Genomic DNA, 22,440 nt, shown 5'->3' with positions numbered 1-22,440 from the left:
CTACTCGCCCCAGCAAGTTTACAACGAAGATGAGACAGGACTTAACTTTAAAGTATTGCCTACCAAAAGTCTTGCATCACAAGAGGAACGATCTGCACCAGGGTTTAAAATGGATAAACAGCGCCTAACTGTGTTGGCCTGCAGCAATGCTTCTGCCACAAATAAACTTCCACTGATGGTTATCGGCAAATCGGCAAAACCACGCTGTTCTAAGAACATGAACATGAACTCTCTCCCTGTTTTTTACAGAAATCAAAAGAAAGCTTGGATGGATTGTGCCTTGTTCCAAGAATGGTTTGACAAGCAATTTGTACCAAAAGTAAAGGCGTTTAACAAAGAAAATGGATTGCCTCTTCGTGCTTTGTTACTTATAGACAATGCTCCGTCATATCCAGAAGAAATGCAAATTGTTTGCGATGATATCAAGGCTATTTTTCTCCCACCAAATGTCACATCAATTTTGCAGCCAATGGACCAAGGGGTTTTGCAGGCTTTAAAACAGAATTATAGAAAAATGCTTCTTCGTAGCCAGGGCTCCAGACTGCAACTAAAATGGTCTCAAATCGGCTTTGACTATTATTATTTCTGCTTAGTTCGCCAATTGGGAAATAATCATTGAAACTTTAAATTAATTATATTGTAGCAGATGCAAAACGCCATTTTTTTATTGTTAAGCGGATGTGCCGTAAATATATCTGTCAATACAGGCCTCTTGCATATCCCTGAGCCGCATGAAGACTGGTTTACATCCCACGCTGGGTGTGAGGGAGTCGTGGCGAAAATGACGTCAGACTTGGAGACATGTGGGAAAATATTTCTAAGTACATGGCACTGCTGATGGTATGGCCGTTTGTGCCAGAATAATAAACAAAAGGCTGAATATAACGCAACCGGTCATCAAAACAAGAAGTAGGCATGCAAAAACATTTGAAATTCATCTGCCCATCACATAGGTCCTATGCAAAATGCCAGCCTGTCTGTCAATAAAAATTTACGAGCAGTCGCTTGCCCACTGTTTTGTGATGTGATGAAGTCTGCATTTTAAGGTTGCAAGTGTATTACCAGAGTGCTCTGTGATTGACAGCGGACAGTAAACTTTGTTAAAGTGGCATCAAAAAGGCCACTTTGTTAGGTGTTACTTCAGTCATTTTGGCTTGCGCACTATATGTTCTGTTACCAATAAATTCTTCAATGGGAACTCATCAATAAAGAAACATATGGAAAATAAGATTTAGTAAAGAAATAATAATAGAAATAATTTTAATTAATAATTCATTACTTGACACCCAAGAACTCTTTACAAAGAAATTTTAAATATGAAACATTAAAATAAATGTACCAATCCACTTTTACGCCATACGTGTTGCCTTGCTCTTAAACATTTACTCGTATAGTTTTTTTCTGGGGGTCAGGGTAAGACTTTCAGCAGGAAAGGCATTGTCGTGGAACTCAAATTTAAACTCTGTCATATGAGTGATTAAAACCATGTGAATAAAATAGTTCTATGAAAAAAAAAAATCCTTTGCCTGTCATGACCACTCATTTAAATGGGGGGAAGATCTCATATTTTAAAAGGAAAACAAATGTTATTACTAATACTGTTCACTTTTTTGATTTTTTGGGTTAGATGTAAGCAATTTTTTTTTACTTTAACTGTGGAATAAAAGTATGGCTGTTACCTTCAATTCTGTTCAGGTATAGCTTTTTGTTGTTTTTTTTAGACTTTTTGATGTGCTTGTGTGAGATGTGACCAAATCTAAAGGGGAAACAATGAATAAACATTACCTGTTTTTAAAACAATCTTTTGTGTTGATTTAAAATTTTTCATTACCTACTGTTTACTGGCTGCTGAAAATGTCTATCGCTACTAAATTTCTTGGTTTGAAAATCTGGCCCAACTGAAATTATAAATGAATAACTCTGGCATATGCTGTCATACATTAAAAAAAAGCATTTATAATTTGTGTATACTGCTTTTCTTTACCACTGCCTTTTTACTTATTAGACTGAAAAGGTGAATAATTGGGGGATATCTACAGGAGTTACAGAGATAAAATTGTATTTTATGTGAGAGAAATGCACTTTTTTTATCCCTTGGAAAATGCTCTTCAGAAACATACAAATACAAATTAAAAAAATCTATCATTAACATATCGAAAATAAAGCACAAGGAAAGACAGACGAGCTGTATTAACACTAGAATCGCCGAAGCCAACGAAAACACTTTTAATCCCGTCCCACCTTTGCACCTCTCTATAAGTGTCTTTGTTTTGTAAATGTGTTGATCAGCACAAGCAGCAAACAGCCTCCATCCCCCACCTTGATGGAGCTCAACTCTCCCAGCTCAAGCCAAGGCTCCTTATCTTCGTGTGAGGTTCCTCAAGTTGTATAGGGTAAATACAATATATAATTATTTGGAATACATGCATTTAATGTGTGTTCCGTGTCTACAAAGATCTGGGTAAGTGTAGGATGAAAGGAAATGTAAGGCAAGAAGTGCTGAAAAACTTTACTCATGTTATACTAATAATTATGTGAAGTGTATAATGTGTGATGACTTTAGTCCAAATATCAAATAAAAATGTGCACTTTTATGCTATAATATAACCAAAGAAAAAAAAATCATTTGATTTACATGTTGTGGTCAATGAGTTAAAAACCTAAACTCAATTGTTAATTGACAGAAAGTTGAGAACATATTCTTGGATGATGCAGTGGTAAGAACTGCTGCCATATAACCAAAAGGTTCATGTTTGAGTCGAGCTGCTATTATTATTACTATAATATAATAAAAACATACATTTCATTTGAGTCTGTAACATGCGGTGTAAATTTTGGCTACTTTTAAAAGTTAGCAGTTTTTTTTAATTAATCTTTATTCTGTCAGTGGCATTCACGTTTTACAATAAACTTGCCTCTCCCTCTCTGAGTTGATGCCATTTATCTCCATTCTTTTCACAAGAGCAGCAATGCCTACAGTTGGTACTGTGTCTGATGCCTGCTCAAAATTATTTGTTGTACTGGCAATCAAAGATGCAATATCCCATGACCACTATCAGACTACCATATGGCATTTGCACTTTGACAACAAAGACATACGTGTTGAACGTGTGAAAAATGACAGATTTGCTGCAGTTTCGGGCATCTAGCAATGTTTTGTTGAGAATTGTGTTTTGAGTTACAACCCAAGGTGAAGACTTTCAGAGTCTGTGTTCATAAAACTTATGGGGCTATTTCAAGTAATCACTTGAATGAGATCAAATCCATTTTTACCTCTCTCACGCATGCACGTCATTATTTGAAAATGCCATGTCATTTGAAATTTTTTTTTCAATCTTGTCTGTACTCCGCATTATGGCATGATACTGAAAATGCAAAAAGGTATAACGAAACAAGTGTGCTTTTATTCAAGAATAAAACTGAACACAAAATTCAAGTGACAGCAAGATACTAAGAAATCATGATTCACCAGTGTTTGTGTGTCTGGTTATACCACTTCAGCAATACCTTTTACAGGTTCCAAAAACTTTACACAAGCTGTTACAGACTGAAATCAAAGGCTTCTTCTTTTTGGGCATATACACCATCAGCATGGCACTGCCAGATCTAAACAGTAGCGTGGCAAATTGCTTGCTTACTAAAGTGACTTTAGCTGCAAGTGCAAGTCCCATTTTACTTCTGGTGCCAAGCAGAGTTGCGTTGAGGTGCAGCAGTCTATTAGCCAGGGAAAGTGCTGTCTGTGAAGAAACTGTCTGTTGTTATGCTCCTGCCTTTGTCTAGTCTGATAGCGGTCATGGGGCATCATACCTTTGATTGCCGCTACATCAAATAGTTCTGAGCAGGCATCAGGCACAGCACCCACTGTGGTCATCACTGCTCTTATGAAAAGAATGGAGATGAATGCCATCAACTCAGAAAGGGAGAGGCAAGTTTGTTGTACCACGTGAATGTTACTGACAGAATAAAACTGAATAAAAAAAAAAACAAGCGCTAACTTTTACAAGTAGCCAAAATTTACACCAGGTTTTACAGACTTAAATTAAATGTATCTTTTTATTATATTATAGTAATAATGATAGCAGCTTGACTCAAACCCAGTATCTTTGGGTTATAAGACAGCAGTTCTTACTTCTGTGCCATTCAAGAACTTCCTGTCAATTGACATTTGAGTTTGGGTTTTTAATTCATTGACCGCGACACGTAAATCAAATGATTTTTTTCCTTTGGTTACATTCTTTAATAAAAACACATGTGTCTATTTGATATTTGGACCAAAGTCTTCACATATTATACATTTCACGTCATTATTAGTATAACATGGAAAATGTTTCTCCTTTAGGTATGTGTTCAGCATTATTTGCCTCACATTTCCTTTCATCCTACAGTTATACAAATGTTTGCAGACACAAAACACACATGAAATGCATGTATTCCAACTAACGATATACTGTATTATTTACCCTATACAACTCGAGGAACCTCAAGGTGGTAGAGTTGACCTCCATCAAGGTGGGGAATGGGACAGCAGGCTGCTTGCTGTTTGTGCTGATCGACACATTTACAAAACAAAGGACACTGATGGAGAGGTGCAAAGGGATTTGAGGTGGGCTGGGATTACAGGATTTTTTATAGTCTTCAGTAATTCTAGTGTTAAAGCAATTCATTACTATTTTATATACTGGTCTTGAAACTGACTATTACAAAGTACCTCAAAATTCAAATTAGAAAAATATTACAGTCAAGCTCTCACTTTTATAAAATGAGCCATCAATAGTGGTTTAAAATGTAGAGCTGGAATAATACTTTATAATCCTCTTGGGCCAAGAGTGTCCCCTAAGTGCTCCTACGTAGTAATGTTATATTGCATTTCCCAAATATGAGCAATACAGCAGTTTCAAAGAAAAAGAAGAGAATGAATCACAAGTAGTGGCTGCATTAAAATGTGCACAGTTCGAAGGATTGTATCATTGGACTCAAATCAGTGTGTTGAAAGCTTATTTAAAAATAGAAAACAAAAGCAAGTGACTACTTGGTAGCCAACTCTTCTGAAGTGCATAATAAAAAAAATGGTGGTGATCATTTTTATCGTGTCATATTATATAGTGCATTTAAAGTGGTTGTTTATCGCTTTTTGAATTGTGCCAGTTCAGCATCAAATTAATTTAATAGGGCACTAGTTATACAATTCCATATGAGTTTGCTTTTCATCTGTGTGGACTTTTTATACAACGTATGAGCCATGGAAATATTACATTGTAGTAAGTCAAACTCAAAATGTAGAAAGACAAAATGAATGAACTTCATACTTATCTTAATTTTATTATAATCTAAATATTGAGAATGCCATTAACTTATCTGTATTCGCACATCACTTCCAGAAACAGGCTATTTTTGGAGGATTGTGAGCAGATTGAATATACTCTTCTGTTTTCAAAAAAACAGGAAAGTGTCTGCTCAATGAGAAAAAGTAAATTTTTCTGTTTCGAATGTGGCTGTTCTGCAGAAAATATCTTTGTTTTAGTTTTTTGTGTTTAGCTCAGTTCCTCCTTGTCAGTATAATTACTTTACTCCTGTGGGCTAAGATATCAGTATCCATGCTTCAGAAGGAAGTGAATAGTGTCACACACGTGTGCATAGGAGGCAGCTGAAGGGCTTAGAGAGGACTGATTATACATCTGCCCCTTTACGCTGACGCTCTTTCTAAGTTCCCTACAGGTCTTTCCCGGGAAATCCCACCAGGAGCCACTACCTCGAAGCGGGACACATCATTTCCGGTCCCGGCCCTGAGGACGACGTCACTTCCGCCCAACGTCCTATAAAGCCTCCCACCTTTGCTCTGAGAGGCAGTTCTGTTTTGGACTCTGTCATGTAAACTTACATGAATCATTTGCTTTTGCAGCCAGGAAACCGCATTAAACGGGTGGCTGCCTCAAACCTTGCCACGCCTCATGTCTCTTCTTGTTACTGTGGCATAGTCGGCAGGATGATGTCCCTGAAGAACCCGGGACATGACCCTAGAAAGAACCAGGTAGGAAAGTACCGGGGCCGAGTTTCAGGGCGGGGAGTGCGGGGAGTGCTCCACGAGGGCAACCCTGGGCTAAAGCCCTATCTGGTGGAGAAGGTGGAAGGGACCCACAGGCGTGGGCTGGTTTCTGGGGAGGACACTAAAGGGCTCATTATGCTCTCCTGGGCAGGAGAGCCGAGCCGCCCATCGGGACCAAGGTCCCTGATAAGGATGGGCTTTCCCCAGGCCAGCAGGTGAAGGAATTACAAACCTGGGTGTTTAACCCAAATAAAGGGCTCCCAGAACAAGCTATGGCTCTCTGGCAGCAGGTGGGTCTGTGGCTACGGCCATTCGAATTGACCCCGCTACAAATTGTGCAGCAGGTTGCCTGTTTTCTGCTGTTGCAGCACCTACCCCAGGACTTTGCCCAGCTGGCCTGGGGTGATTTTCATTCCATGCAGGAGCTCCTACAGCTCCTAAAGACCCCGAGGCAGGCTTTGAAACCTGGGAGGGCAGAACAGCCCCTTGGTGGACTACACGGGAGCTATGTCCCACTGAGGAAGTCCCGGCCACGCACTCCAGAGCCTGTTCCGAAGTCGCCGGACCGTCATCACTTCCGGTCCCGGCCCTGAGGACGACGTCACTTCCGCCCAACGTCCTATAAAGCCTCCCGCCTTTGCTCTGGGAGGCAGTTCTGTTTTGGACTCTGTCGTGTAAACTTGTCTTACATGAATCATTTGCTTTTGCAGCCAGGAAACTGCATTAAACGGGTGGCTGCCCCAAACCTTGCCATGCCTCGTGTCTCTTCTTGTTACAATAGTTTAAGATGTGTCTCTTAGAAAGAGTGTGTTAACAACAGTCCAGTCCTGATGAAGCATAACAGCATAAAGGTCTAAGTTTATTTTTCTTCTGTCTCTATTGAATGAAGTGTATTTTATAAAATACATATATATGTAATGAAAATATACAAACCCAGCACAAAGAAATAACATAATTTTATCTGATTGGAGAATTGGTTCAGCAGTGTTCTGTTACAGCAGAATAAAGGGTACCTGGGCAATGTCTGCAGAGGTCATTGTCAACTTTTTTACCCTGTATTTCATTTGAATTGAAATTCAATTTAATGACAATAATATCAGACAAAATAAAGATAGCACACAGTAAAATATGGAAGACAGATGGTCACTAATATATAATGTATGTAATCTGTTTAAGAGCTTAGCTAACACCTGCAACCTAGTGCTCCAGGGAGATAATTCCCTGTATTTGCTTTCTCTGCTGGTCCTTCCATTACGGGGGCATCCCAGCCGGTTAAGAAGGCTGGCTGTCTGCCACAGTAGCCACAAATTAAATCTCAGTAGGAGCCAATAAACATGTGTAATAAATGGTTACTGTAGCAAACAGCAAGACACAAATGAACACTGCAGTTAAAGTGAATAACAGGAAGTAGATAAAGGATGTTGGAGCAACATGTTTTTTAATCAGTGGACACATGCTTCATAGCCTTAGGATGAAGACAAAAAATAATAAAAAAAAATAGATTTATTTTGAAGTACATAGAAGTAAGGCAAAGAGAAGCAGGTTTTGTATCTCTGGATCAGAAAAGAACAAGACATATGGTGTAACTGCTAGTAATTCAAGGTAATGGAAGAAAAATCCCAAAATGCAATTAGTCAAGCACTTTGATTACTGCTGTCATTCAGCTTAGGCACTCCTTGGTATCTTAACTGGCTCTGTTTACAGAGAAATATGCTCTGCCAAGGAATCCAATCTTGTCACAGATTATAAGATGACCTTTTAAAATAGTTGCCTAGCATACATAAAACATTATTCCATAAAAATTGCATGGTGTGGAGAAGGTGAAAGTATTATTTTCTGACCTGTAGATAAGAAGATGCTAGTGCTGCTGCATGATGAACAACAAGGGACTGCATGCATGAGGAACATTGCTCAGAGCTGTGAGCCTGTTGCATGATGCTTTTCTAAATAGCCCTTCTGAATGAAGAAAACAGTCCCAGATGTATACTGATTTTGTCAAACCCTTCTATGTATTTCCTTACAATTTTACACTAGTATTCAAAATCATAGAAGTTACAGTAATGATCTCCAAGGCTGAAGCAAAATGATAATGATCATGGGCTACCTGATCACTACCCAGGGTTTTTTCACACAGCTTTTGAAAATGTTTAAGTTAACAATGAAATACATTTTTTGTGGGAAGATATTGCCTCTACAAAACTTGTTCCAAATAATGTTGTTGTTTAACTCTCACAACATCTTCAAGGGTTGACTCAATGCTATGTCTTACAGGTCTTTTTTGACTTGATTCTGACACCTCTTTACAAGTGCTCTGGTTGTAGGATTTTTTTATCTCAAACCCATTTTATGTTGATTGACCATCTTAACTTGTAGTAGTGTTCCTAATTTTAGAACAGATGTCATTTAGGATTTTCTTTGGAGATGTAAACAAACCATAACTGGAAAGCAAAATCCATTCAGATAGATAGATAGATAGATAGATAGATAGATAGATAGATAGATAGATAGATAGATAGATAGATAGATAGACAGACTTTTTTGCTATAACCTATTGTTCTTAGCGGAACTTGTGTATCTAGTTAAAAATGATGATATGGTGTCTATAATGATTGTAAAATCCAGTGTTTCCCTGAAGGCAAAAGGCATAAAGGTAATGTAAGGTCAGTAAATATCAGTGCCAAACTTGACTGATGTGAAAGAACAGAGAGTTTAAATGTTTTTCTAGAATATACATAGCATGTACAAGTGACAGTGGGCATTGTATCTGATGAACAATAGAAAATATTAATACGAAACAATTAGGGTGGCTAAATGATAGTAATAATAATAATAATTTCATTTCTATAGCACTTATTGCTACTCAAAGAGTTTTACATAGAGAGTTGGGAGCCACTTCAACCATCACCAATGTATGTGCAGCATACACCTAAATGATGCAAAGGCAGCTGTTCATATTTTAATCAGTGCAAATATGCCCAGAACCTTCTTAACATTTTCAAGTCAACTTTTTGTAGTTTCCATATCTTGACAATAATTAAATATACAGTATTACTATAGTGTTCACTGTAGTAAAATCTGCAGATCATATTCTTAATGACAAACTACAGCTTCACTAATTTGTTTGGTAACATCACTTCATTTGCCTGTAGAATTTAAAACTAATAATGAATTCATACATTTCCAATAAGAGGGAAGATCATATGTAAGGAACGTCAAAAAACTAAAATGATGTTTTATCTTGTGCAACACTTTAAAATTTTAGCAGGGTAATTTGTCAAACTGTATAAAATGAAAAACCCAAATTTGAAAAAAAGGATTATTCTCTGGAAGAATGAAATGAATCAGAACCTGTCTACAAATTAGATTTTTATTACTGCTTATAACAAACATTTTACCATTGTCCAATTCATGTCAACTGCTACAAACATTACGACTGCGATAAAATCCACTAGATGGTGCCTCTGAGCCCAGTAACACTCTGACAGGTCTAAATGAATGCAAACATTCAGTTGATCAGTTTGAAAAATGTTAACTATTTAAACATACAGCGATTTTATTCAATTGCCAAATGTTCTTTTCTACATTAGTTTTGTAAAGTAATTCGACACACATGGATATATACATGCTAAAATAACCTCTATTTGTAATTAAGAATGAAATTTGAAATGATTCCTTTAATGTCACACTACATTAGCAAATATTAAATACCAAACCACATGCCACACTGAAAGTTTTTACTGAGAACAAAGTACTTTATAGACAATGAACAACTTTCATGTTGAACTGTTTACAAGATAAATGTACATAAAATAACAAGATAGATTTACAACCAATTCTAAAACTACTGGTTCATGTAAAGTTGCATAACAGTAGGCAAGACACATTTGTTTTTGAAAATATAAATTTTTCCACTTTCATAAATAGTACAGTAATTAAAGCAGTAATTAAATTTCTTATCAAGAAAAGTATTTTGGAAGGATATGAACACATTTTTTTATGTGTTTTGTGAAACATTAAAACTTATACTCTGTTTAAGTGGTTTCAAGGGAAGGGAAATAAAAATGGCACATGACAGGGTTTGGTCTTTTTAGGGTCCAGACAGCGACAATCAATGTTAAAAAGGCTGTGAATGTAAATTGCAGAAGGCTGTTTTTAATGCCATTGAAGAAAGTCAAAAAGCAGCACTATACTACTTTAGGATATAGAGCTGCTCTAACTACACAGATGAACGTTTTCTAAGCATTGAACTGAAAGCCAAAGATATGTTATCATGCACCATATGGTGCATCCTGTGTGTACCTTTTTATGCGAGTGTGCATGTACGTTTGATATGGTATTGTTGACATTGGTATGTAAGATTTTCATTGTATTATGTAAACTTGAAAATAAACTTAAACTTGATTGGTTGTTACTGTACCTTTTACAATTCCATCTTCTCAGTGATGACCATTGACCTTTCGGACATTTTGATCAGGTTATTCCTTTGGGCATTGTACCAGGTGCTTAGAGAGAATGTGTCTTCACCAATGATGGACCTGACATTTGTCCTATTCAAGCACCAGAGTATTTTAAGGAGGAAGGATCAGGAGATGTATGTACAGTAGGTCAAGTTTTGTGCTTAATGGGAGGTCAAACCAATCATTTGTCAAAGTCTCAAAACAAAAAACAAAAATCAAAATCAGGAAGAATGATGCTAAAATCTTAAACCAGGAACACTATCAAAATAAACTCACATTTTGTCTCCTTGAACTTGGACAAGTATGAAGTTTATGCTGCGACTAATGATAATGTCAACAGTGAGCATGCATCAGGGAATTCTGGGAAATAATCAAGAAAACAGCTGCTGCAAAATTCTAAAATGGAAGTGTCCAAGGAAAAACAAAATTGTGTCACAGGAGATGTACGGTAAATAAATTGGCAAATTATTAAATACAGTGTTAAATTTTAATTTTATTGTCAAATTTGAATTCTTTGAGTATCAAAACCCCCAAAAAGAAAACAAATAATCACCAAGCAATACTTAGGAACATTATACTAATACTGGCTATGGCCTCCTTGTGTTCTAAATACAGCCTCAACTCTTGTGACATGGATTCCGCAAGATGTTGGAAGCATTACTTTGAGATTCTGGTCCATGTTAACAAGTTTGCATCACAAATTCATACAATAAATACTACCATTCTACTATATTCCAAAGGTGTTCTGTTGGATTCAGATCTAGTGACACTGTCAGCATAATGATACTAGTTCAAGGTGATTTTTACTTTGTTAAATATGGTGTATTATCATGCTGGAAGTAGCCATTAGAAGATGGGTAAATTGTGGCCATGAACAGATGCACATGGTCAGCAACTATTCCAATATGCCATGACATTGAAGACAATGAATGCCAAAAAAACATTCCCCGCAACATTACATCACAACCAGGAGCCTGGACTGTTGACGTAAGCAAGGTTGGGTACATGAATTCATACTATTGACACCACATTCTAACCCTACCATTTGTGTGCCTTAACAATAACTGAGACTCATCAGACCATGATACATGTTTCCAATCTTCAGCTGTCCAGTTGTGCAGCATCATTTGTCTGTCATTAGCTGACAGGAGTGAAATCAAATGTTCCTAATAATTTGTACAGTGAGTGTAGATCATCATAATCTATGCAGAAACAAGAACAACATTTTTCATCACTGATCAGAGCAACATTTATGCCAGTGATCATACATTTGCCAACACCTCTATATATTTTTGGAATGCCTGGTGGTGGGGTTAATGACTGGTGTTCTAAGAGATTATTTATGCATGCAAAATTTTGTTTTTAACTTTCCTTCTGTCAGATGGTCCTAGCTACATATATTCATAATGTTCAATTTAATAATTCATATTAAAGAAGAAGAATGCTTATTTTAAAAAAGGCTACAGATGCACAGATATACTATGTATCCATGTACATTTTTAATAGTGTTTTTTTCATATATCACATACATTTACCTGGCAGAGGAAACTATAAATGAATCAAAGAATTTAAATGGAATGTGACACTTTTCTTGTTCATTCTATAGTGCTACAGTTAGGTCCATAAATATTTGGACAGAGACAACATTTTTTCTAATTTTGGTTCTGTACATTATCATAATGAATTTTAAATGAAACAGCTCAGATGGAGTTGAAGTCCAAACTTTCAGCTTTAATTCAGTGGGTTGAACAAAAAGATTGCATAAAAATGTGAGGGAACTAAAATATTTTTTTAACAAAATCCCTTTATTTCAGGGGCTCAAAAGTAATTGGACAAATTAAATAACTGGAAATAAAATGTTCATTTCTAATACTTGGTTGAAAACCCTTTGCTGGCAATGACAGCCTGAAGTCTTGAACTCATGGACATCACCAGATGCTGGGTTTCCTCCTTTTTAATGCTCTGCCAGGCCTTTACTGCAACAGTTTTCTGTTGCTGTTTGTTTGTGGGCCATTCTGTCTGAAGTTTAGTCTTCAACAAGTGAAATGCATGATCAATTGGGTTAAGATCAGGTGACTGACTTGGCCATTCAAGAATTTTCCACTTCTTTGCTTTAATAAACTCCTGGGTTGCTTTGGCTGTATCTTTTGGGTCATTATCCATCTGTATCATGAAACACCGCCCAATCAATTTGACTGCATTTAGCTGGATTTGAGCAGACAGTATGTCTCTGAACACCTCAGAATTCATTTGGATGCTTCTGTCCTTTGTCACATCATCAATAAACAGTAGTGTCCCAGTGCCACTGGCAGCCATGCACGCCGAAACCATCACACTGCCTCCACTGTATTTTACAGATGATGTAGTATGATTTGGATAATGAGTTGTTCCACGCCTTCTCCATACTTTTTTCTTGCCATCATTCTGGTAGAGGCTGATCTTGGTTTCATCTGTCCAAAGAATGTTTTTTCCAGAACTGTGCTGGCTTTTTTAGATGTTCTTTAGCAAAGTCCAATCTACCCTTTCTATTCTTGAGTCTTATGAGTGGCTTGCACCTTGCAGTGCACCCTCTGTATTTACTTTCATGCAGTCTTCTCTTTATGGTAGACTTGGATATCGATACGCCTACCCCCTGGAGAGTGTTGTTCACTTGGTTGGCTGTTGTGAAGGGGTTTCTCTTCACCATGGAAATGATTCTGCTATCATCCACCACTTTTGTCTTCTGTGGACATCCAGGTCTTTTTGTGTTGCTGAATTCACCAGTGCTTGCTTTCTTTCTCAGAATGTACCAAACTGTAGATTTTGCCACTCGCAATATTGTAGCAATTTCTCGGATGGGTTTTTTCTGTTTTCGCATCTTAAGGATGGCTTCTTTCACCTGCATGGAGAGCTCCTTTCACCGCATGTTGTCTGTTCACAGCAAAATCTTCCACATGCAAGCACCACACCTTAAATCAACTCCAGGCCTTTTATCTGCTTAATTGATAATGACATAACGACGGATTTGCCCACACCTGCCCATGAAATAGCCTTTGAGTCAATTGTCCAATTACTTTTGAGTCCATAAAATGAAGGTATTGTGTTAAAAAAAATGCAATCGTTTTGTTCACCCCACTGAATTAAAGCTGAAAGTCTGCACTTCAACTGCATCTGAGTTGTTTCATTTAAAATTCATTGTGGTAATATACAGAACCAAAATTAGAAAAAAGTTGTCTCTGTCCAAATATTTATGGACCTAACTGTATATAGAATAGCCATATCGGCGAAATAGATAAGTAATTATATAATGACGTATTATGTCCACAACAACAGTAAATAAATGAAGTAAAGTATGTTGGCTGGAGGGTTTTAATAACTATAGTTTAAGCATGTGGAGAATATTTGAATATGTATTGCTAATCAACTGAAGTTATATCCATTGTAAATCCACCATAAGTCCCTCTAACTTAGAAAGATCTTGACAATCGATTACCCAGAATAAGATTAAGAAACTACTTGAACAGACAGATGTAAGCAAAATATTATACCCATAAAGTTTTGTGCATTTACTTTTTTTAAAGGCCTAAACAAAATCTTTTTGTTGGTATAGCTGAAAGTCTACAGTGCTGCAGGGTAACGTCACAGACAACATGTGACTGAGGAAAGATGAGTACATCAATTGGAGAAACTGGTAATTACTGGGTTGAAGCCAGTGGCGTAGTGTAGTGGGGGCAGCACTTTTAGGGGGTGGCAAAGAATTACTGTATATTTTAGTCTTTTAAATTGAAATACCTAAATAAGGGGGCGGCGAAATTTTCCTCCGCCCTGGGCGGCTGACACCCACGCTACGCCACTGGTTGAAGCTGACTTCAAATTGTTTTTATTTCTTTTGCTTCTGTCCCATAATGATTTACTGAGCCCTGCCATTGAACTAATCATCAAGTATACACCCATGACTCTTAATATATCTAAAATGTTGCTTTTAATGACATACTGTAAGGGGTGTTTCTGTATTATACCATTTACCTGTATGTCAACTGGTGATAATTACAATATATTCAAAAGTGTTATCTAAATGAACCTAAATGAAAAGACTCTGTTAGATTTCTTCAGTCTGCCTGCAATGGTCCAGGTAGGCTGCAGCGTCCTTATCACTCTTGAAATAGGGGGCCATTGATATACATGACCGGGATAAGCCACAATGAGGACACTTAACAGACAAGAGGTGGTGCAAGTCAGTGGAAGTGCTTTTATTCTTGCTAAGAACAAACAACAATGTTCAAAAGTGCAGTGAATTCTTCTTAATAAATAAATAATCCAATAAAAAGTTCCATAAAAACTGTTGCTCTTCCATGATTGTAGAAAATAAATAAATCTATAAGTAAATATCCGGAATAAATTCCATCTTTCTTAAGCCATTTCCCTGGCATCTTCTGGATCCCTAGAAGGACAATTCACACAAACTTGCACACTCATGTAGTCTGAGCTACATCACTTTTAAAACAACTGTGCATTGACACAGGTGTCTCATCAAACTGCCATGTTGCATTAAACAAAGCAAGCGGAGAATCCATCAGCTGGTATAAATAAAAGATGTTCATGGTGTAGTCAATATAGAAAAATATCTCAATACTCTTCTTTTTCTACTAAGTGTTTTCTGCAACAAAGCTTCTCCATTATGAAGCAATACCTAAATTTCGTATTACATTGCAATATTAAAAAGTGATCAAAATAAACTTTGTGCATATCATGCTTCCATTATGAGCATCATTATGTCTTTTACTCCTGCCAGTTACATTTTTTGCACCTTTCAGACCAGCTGAAAATGCCTGGTACTTTATGCCATGTAAAGGTATATCAACGAGATATGGTCTATGCCAACTGTTAACATGGCAGAGTTTCTGTAAATAGCTCTTTCTATGTTTACGGCCATGTTAAGTTTCCCACAGGCTTGTTAGTCTGCTTTCTCTGACTGGTAGGAATATAGATTTAGTGTAATACATGGTTACTCAAGAAGTATTCTACAAGGTGGTATCAAGAGAAACTTGATAGACTATGTTACCCTAAGCTATCAACCAGTCCATGCACCATTTTATCCATTCAACTACCATTTTATGTTTGACATGTCTGATTGTATGTGCATTCCCTTCATCTTCCTTTATCAATTTCTGTGACATTATAACTTGCAGTATTTAGTTATGTCTATTCCTTCTTTACAACCATTAACAATATATCTTTCGATTCCTTTCTCTCTGCATGTCCATCACATTCATTGAAATTGTTGCAGTTTAGATGTCACCTGATAGTCTCTTTAATCTGCTATAGGCTTAATTTTTTTTAGGCATGCATTTTGTAATTTTCTTAACAGATGGTACTGCTTCCATCTTTACTCAATTAGATATACGGTATGATCCAGTTTACATCCATGAATTTTTACATAACTCCATGCACATTTATTAAACCAGTGTTCAGTCAATCAGATACCTCTTCTTTAATTAACAAGACCTTTCCAAGCATCACTAATTTTTTGGTGTTACAACCAACTTTCTCACAGAACTCTCTCCTCTGTTATTTCCTTGTCAATGACTCTTAAGTAGCAATCTTTCATCTTTCTTAAACTTTTATAACTACTGCATTTCAGGCTCATCAGCACCAGTTCTTCATATATGTATTTTCCTATATTTTTACTAAACACATTTATGGTGATTCTGCAATACTTAAAAGTTATTTGTGAAATGTCATAGTGTATTTTCACATACAGTATGAATTTGTTCTAGTAATTGTCACTACTAAAATAAATCTTGCAATGGACCAAAGCCTCCTCTCTTTTTTAGAAGCTTTCGTAAACAAAAAAAGAACACACATTATTCTTTTACTTAGTCACAAGAATGAATAGGGTTTGTACCAATCCATTTTGTATATGGAACTCACTCTTTAATCTCTATGCATTTTCTTGCATTCTGTGTTCCTTTTATCAAATGTACTCAAAAACAGCACCTGGTGGTGACTTTATACTTTTATCTCTGTTATGGTGATGGCACGTGTTTGACACTCTCAACATTTCTGACTATTTTTCCTATACTATTGCTGCATTTATGCAGTGAAACTGTAGAACTCTTGCTGTGCTCCTGATTATTTTGTGTTGTAAGTATTTCTCTGTAGAATGCTGAGATAGGGCAAAAAGACATTAAATAAAAAAGGTTACTTATTTGTACAAAAATGCTTACTGGCTGCAAATATGTATTAACAATACATTCAAAACTTAAATAAAAATAAATTATGAGTTCCATTGTTTAAGTTTAAATTTTAATTAAAAAATGAAAGAGTTCTTACTTGTTGATTCATCACTATAAAATGCAATTTCTTTCTTATCCTCTTTGTCGCTGATGTCATCGTAGGTGATTTGAGGAATGGATAAGACTTGATCAGGTGTATTTAAAGCAACTGTGATTTCATTATCACGGCCCCCTTTCAGTTTTCTTTTGTACCTCTTACTCTGCAAAAAAAGAGAGGAGGAACTCTTAGTTCTAACAGCCTTTCATCCATTCTCATAAGCTGCCTCATATTTAAAGGTTTTGTGCACCACTGTAGTTTACTAGGCAGAGAAGAAAGTGATAGTCTAGACAAGAATATGCTGCACCCCAACAAAAGATGCTTTAAAAAATACAAGAAGATACAAAATTAGAAGGCAGCCTAATAAAATGGCTTTAGATGAAAATTGAATGCCACACTTCTAGGAGGTATCTAACCCTGTAGCCATGGAGAGAACCTCAGTCCATCATAGGACATTGATATACCCAAATTTATTCTAGGATTCCAGGCCAAATAACCCAACTGCATGTTAAAACAATATTCATAGGAACCAAACTTCCATCTAGATACTTTTAGAAAAAAACATACAGACCTGAACTGACATTCATGCCACCTGGGAATAAACTGAACCCCAGTGGCACTTAAGGTAGAACTTTCAGTGCTTAATTTAAGTTTTGACTAATCTTACAAGCATCGCTTTACCCAAAATCTCATACCAGATGCTCCGGATAACCTTCCCACTATCTAAACTAAAAAAAGGCAAAGCCCTCACTCACTCACTCACTCACTCACTGACTCATCACTAATTCTTCAACTTCCCATATAGGTAGAAGGCTGAAATTTGGGAGGCTTATTCCTTACAGCTTACTTACAAAAGTTAAGCAGGTTTCATTTCGAAATTCTGCACGTAACGGTCATAACAGTCGACAACGTCCGCCATGTTGAACTTTCTTATTCATGGCCCCATCTTCATGAAATTTGGTACGTGGCTTCCCTGCACTAACCGAAACCGATGTACGTACTTATTTCGATGGTATGATGCCACTGTCGGCCGCTATATTGAACTTTCCAACGTCACTAATTTTCCAACTTCCCGTGTAGGTAGAAGGCTGACCCCATCTTCACGAAATTTGGTAAGTGGCTTCCCTGCGCTAACCAAATCCAATGTACGTACTTATTTAGGTGGTATGACGCCACTGTCGGCCGCCATATTGAATTTTCCAAACGTCGCTAATTCCCCAACTTCCCGTGTAGGTAGAAGGCTGAAATTTGGCAGGCTCATTTCTTACAGCTTACTTACAAAAGATAAGCAGGTTTCATTTTGAAATTCTACACATAACGGTCATAACGGTCAACAACGTCTGCCATGTTGAACTTTCTTATTTATGGCCCCATCCTCACGAAATTTGGAAGCGGCTTCCCTGCACTAACCGAAACCAATGTACGTACTTATTTCGGTGGTATGATGCCACTGTCAGCCGCCATATTGAACTTTACAACATCACTAATTCTCTAAATTCCCGTGTAGGTAGAAGGCTGAAATTTGGTACTTATTTCGTTGGTATGATGCCACTTTTCAACGGTCTTTGTTACTTATGGGCCCATCTTCAAGAAATTTGGTACGCGGGTTCCCAACGCTACATATATAGGTCCATAGCCTGCAGCTCAGTCACCGTGTGAGGCGGCATTGGGTCCCCCATCCCAACGCCTCCCACGTTGTTGGCTGCCTGCCTATATAAGGCTGTCCGTCGCTCCAGTCTCTACATTTCCTTCTTTGCTTCACCACAGGATTCACGTCTCCCTGCTGATAACTACAGCCTTTTTATTTAATCCACGGCTTCTCCACTGTTATGTTATTTATTATGTGAATTTCCCCTTGGGATTAATAAAGTATCTATCTATCTATCTATCTATCTATCTATCTATCTATCTATCTATCTATCTATCTATCTATCTATCTATCTATCTATCTATCTATCTATCTATCTATCTGTTTTATTGTTCATTTATTACGATTATAGTTATTTTGTAGGGATTTTAGACTTAAATTATTGTTCAGGTACCCATTTCCTTTATTGTTCAAACCGTACCAACATTAACATGTCTATCGAGGTGATCACCATCGATCAAAGAACTATCACTTACCGAGTGGTTTCCATGCCCGGAGATGGCACCTATCTTTTCCATTCTCTTTGTTACATATTGCACGGCCATATCAGGCTCACTCTTGATATCTGGAGAAACATTGTGTCTTATGTATTGAATGACTGGGACAGGTTCAAGGTGTGGACTGATACAACAACAACAACAACATTTATTTATATAGCACATTTTCATACAAACAGTAGCTCAAAGTGCTTTACATAATAAAGAATAGAAAAATAAAAGACACAATAGGAAAAACAAAATAAATCAACATTAATTAACATCGAATAAGAGTAAGGTCCAATGGCCAAGGGGGACAGAAAAAACAAAACAAAAAAAAAACTCCAGACGGCTGGAGAAAAAATAAAATCTGTAGGGATTCCAGACCATGAGACCGCCCAGTCCCCTCTGGGCATTCTACCTAACATAAATGAAACAGTCCTCTTTAGATTTAGGGTTCTCACGGAAGGACTTGATGATGATGGTCACGTAGACTTCTGCCTTTTAATCCATCCATCATTGTTGGAGCATCATGATGACGGTACAGGAGATAATTATACTACACAGGAGCAATATAAGAGTGAAATGCTTAAGCCCTTCACCTATGCATCTGCATGTGAGTTGATGGCTGCCGCTGAATTGTTTGGTTGTCACTTTCAAGTGTACTGAAATGGCCAAATATTTTACACCTTTGGACAACCGGCAATGCCTCTTAAACATCTTAGATTCACAGGTGACGATTTCAGTAGTGGACACTTTGATGTTTATGAATGTTTAAACTCTCAAAAGCTGGATGTGAAGTTATCAATGAAACTGGTTGTATACTTACAACACTTGACAGATGCCGAATGTCACTTCAACACAAGTCCTACAAATACTGTCGTATTACTATTACTACTCGTAATTGAAACAAACCATGAAACTCAAACCGATTATGACAGCAGCAATCCAAGCTGTGAGATTTGAAACAAGATTACTGTTCACATGGCCAACTGTACGTTGCATGCTTAAGGGTAAGCTCAGCGAACAGCTTAGTCATATTACAACCGGAGGGCCGAACTCACAATGTGGTATACAAAGAGATCCTTAACAAATAATTATTGGTATATTTTCCCTCAGTTTAAAAAGGTTTAATTTTCTTCTTAATAAAACTTTGAAGGCAGTACTTCGCCGCTGCGAAGCGCGGGTATTTTGCTATATATATATATATATATATACTGCTCAAAAAAATTAAAGGAACACTTTTTAATCAGAGTATAGCATAAAGTCAATGAAGCGTATGGGATATTAATCTGGTCCGTTAAGTAGCAGAGGGGGATGTTAATCAGTTTCAGCTGCTGTGGTGTTAATGAAATTAACAACAGATACACTAGAGGGGCAACAATGAGATGACCCCCAAAACAGGAATGGTTTAACAGGAGGAGGCCACTGACATTTTTCCCTCCTCATCTTTTCTGACTGTTTCTTCACTAGTTTTGCATTTGGCTACAGTCAGTGTCACTACTGGTAGCACGAGGCGATACCTGGACCCTACAGAGGTTGCACAGGTAGTCCAACTTCTCCAGGATGGCAAATCAATACGTGTCATTGCCAGAAGGTTTGCTGTGTCTCCCTGCACAGTCTCAAGGGCATGGAGGAGATTCTAGGAGACAAGCAGTTACTCTAGGAGAGCTGGAGAGGGCCATAGAAGGTCCATAACCCATCAGCAGGACCAGTATCTGCTCCTTTGGGCAAGGAGGAACAGGATGAGCACAGCCAGAGCCCTACAAAATGACCTACAGCAGGCCACTGGTGTGAATGTCTCTGACCAAACAACCAGAAAGACTTCATGAGGGTGACCCAAGGGCCCCATGTCCTCTAATGGGCCCTGAGCTCACTGCCCAGCAGCATGCAGCTCGATTGGCATTCGCCATAGAATACCAGAATTGACAGATGCACCACTGGTGCCCTGTGCTTTTTACAGATGAGAGCAGGTTCACCCTGAGCACGTGACAGAAGTGAAAGGGTCTGGAGAAGCCATGGAGAACATTATGCTGCCTGTAACATCATTCAGCATGAGCAGTTTGGTGGTGAGTTAATGATTGTCTGGGGAGTAATATCCATGGAGGGTCACACAGACTGCTACAGGCTTGACAAAGGCACCTTGGCTGCCATTAGGTATCAGGATGAAATCCTTGGACCCATTGTCAGACCCTATGCTGGTACAGTGGCTCCTGGTGCACGACAATTCCTGGCCTCATGTGGTGAGAGTATGCAGGCAGTTCCTGGAGGATGAAGGAATTGATACCATTGACTGGCCACCACACTTTCCTGACCTAAATCCAATTGAACACCTCTGGGACATTATGTTTTGGTCCATCCAATGCCACCAGGTTGCACCTCAGACTGTCCAGGAGCTCAGTGATGCCCTGGTCCAGATCTGGGAGGAGATCCCCCACAACACCATCTGTCATCTCATTAGAAGCATGCACCGATGTTGTCAGGCATGTATACAAGAACACAGGGGCCATACAAAGTGCTGCGTACAATTTTGAGTTGCTGCAATTAAATTTTGGCACAATGGACTAGCCTGCCACATAATTTTTTCACTCTGATTTTTGGGACGTCTTTGAATTCAGGGCTCTGTAGGTTGATCATTTTCATTTCCATCAAACCATGTGGCATCCTTTCGTTCCTAACACATTACCCAGTCTATATCAGTATAGATATCCAGGAGGATATATTTTTCACATTGAGATCTGATGTGTTTTCAAAGTGTTCCTTTAATTTTTTTGAGCAGTTTATATAGATATAGATATAATATGTTTGTGTATGTGTGTATATATATATATATATATATATAGATATATATATAGATATATATATTGTATATATAATGTGTGTGTGTGTGTATGTATGTATGTATATATATCTATATATATATGACAGCAACACTCATAACAGTGACAAAACAATTACATTGATGATCATGTTACGTTATTTTCAAGATGTTTCCTTTTCTTTTTCATTACTTCTTTAACACACTACTTCTCCGCTGCGAAGCGCGGGTATTTTGCTAGTTCTAAATAATTTTTCTACAACTTTAAGTGAGTGTTCTTTTAACTTTGAGTTTCAAACTACCTGCAAATTTTGTCAACAAGTTTCCATCAGAGGTATTATTCAAAATGTGCCTGTAACTCACATTGCATTTTAACTTGCTTGCATTTCAAGCAAGTGACACATTTATTTCAGTCACTACATGACAACTTCAATGAAGATATCCGCAATGTGCTGTTTAAAAACTTTTATTTTCAGTCAGAGCTATACATCATCAGTATTACAAATAATTACAATTCAAAAGCACAGTACCATGGGAACCCTGTATATCTTACATGGATTTTGTGATTTCCCTTTTCTCCATGGACACTTTACACATTATTTACCGATGTCCAGCCTTATTCACTATTGTGTCCCTTTAAATAAGAATCTTTATCCTGTACTTGCTCTGTGAAAACATAAGATAAA

The 22,440-nt window shown here is 37.4% G+C and overlaps 1 protein-coding gene across 1 annotated transcript in view; it reads right to left on the bottom strand.

Moving 5' to 3' along the window:
- kcnq1.2 (potassium voltage-gated channel, KQT-like subfamily, member 1.2) overlaps nt 1-22,440 on the bottom strand; it is a 367,043-nt gene that overhangs the window by 4,078 nt on the left and 340,525 nt on the right. The window contains exon 11 of the mRNA XM_039768020.1: nt 16,813-16,975. Coding sequence (XP_039623954.1) covers nt 16,813-16,975 — 163 coding nt within the window. The remainder of the gene's footprint in view (nt 1-16,812; nt 16,976-22,440) is intronic.

Source organism: Polypterus senegalus, chromosome 11 (genome assembly GCF_016835505.1).
Source record: "Polypterus senegalus isolate Bchr_013 chromosome 11, ASM1683550v1, whole genome shotgun sequence".
NCBI classification, from domain to species: Eukaryota; Metazoa; Chordata; class Cladistia; order Polypteriformes; family Polypteridae; genus Polypterus; species Polypterus senegalus.
The sequence above is the reverse complement of the archived record's forward strand: the minus strand, read 5'-3'. Positions and strand labels throughout refer to the sequence as shown.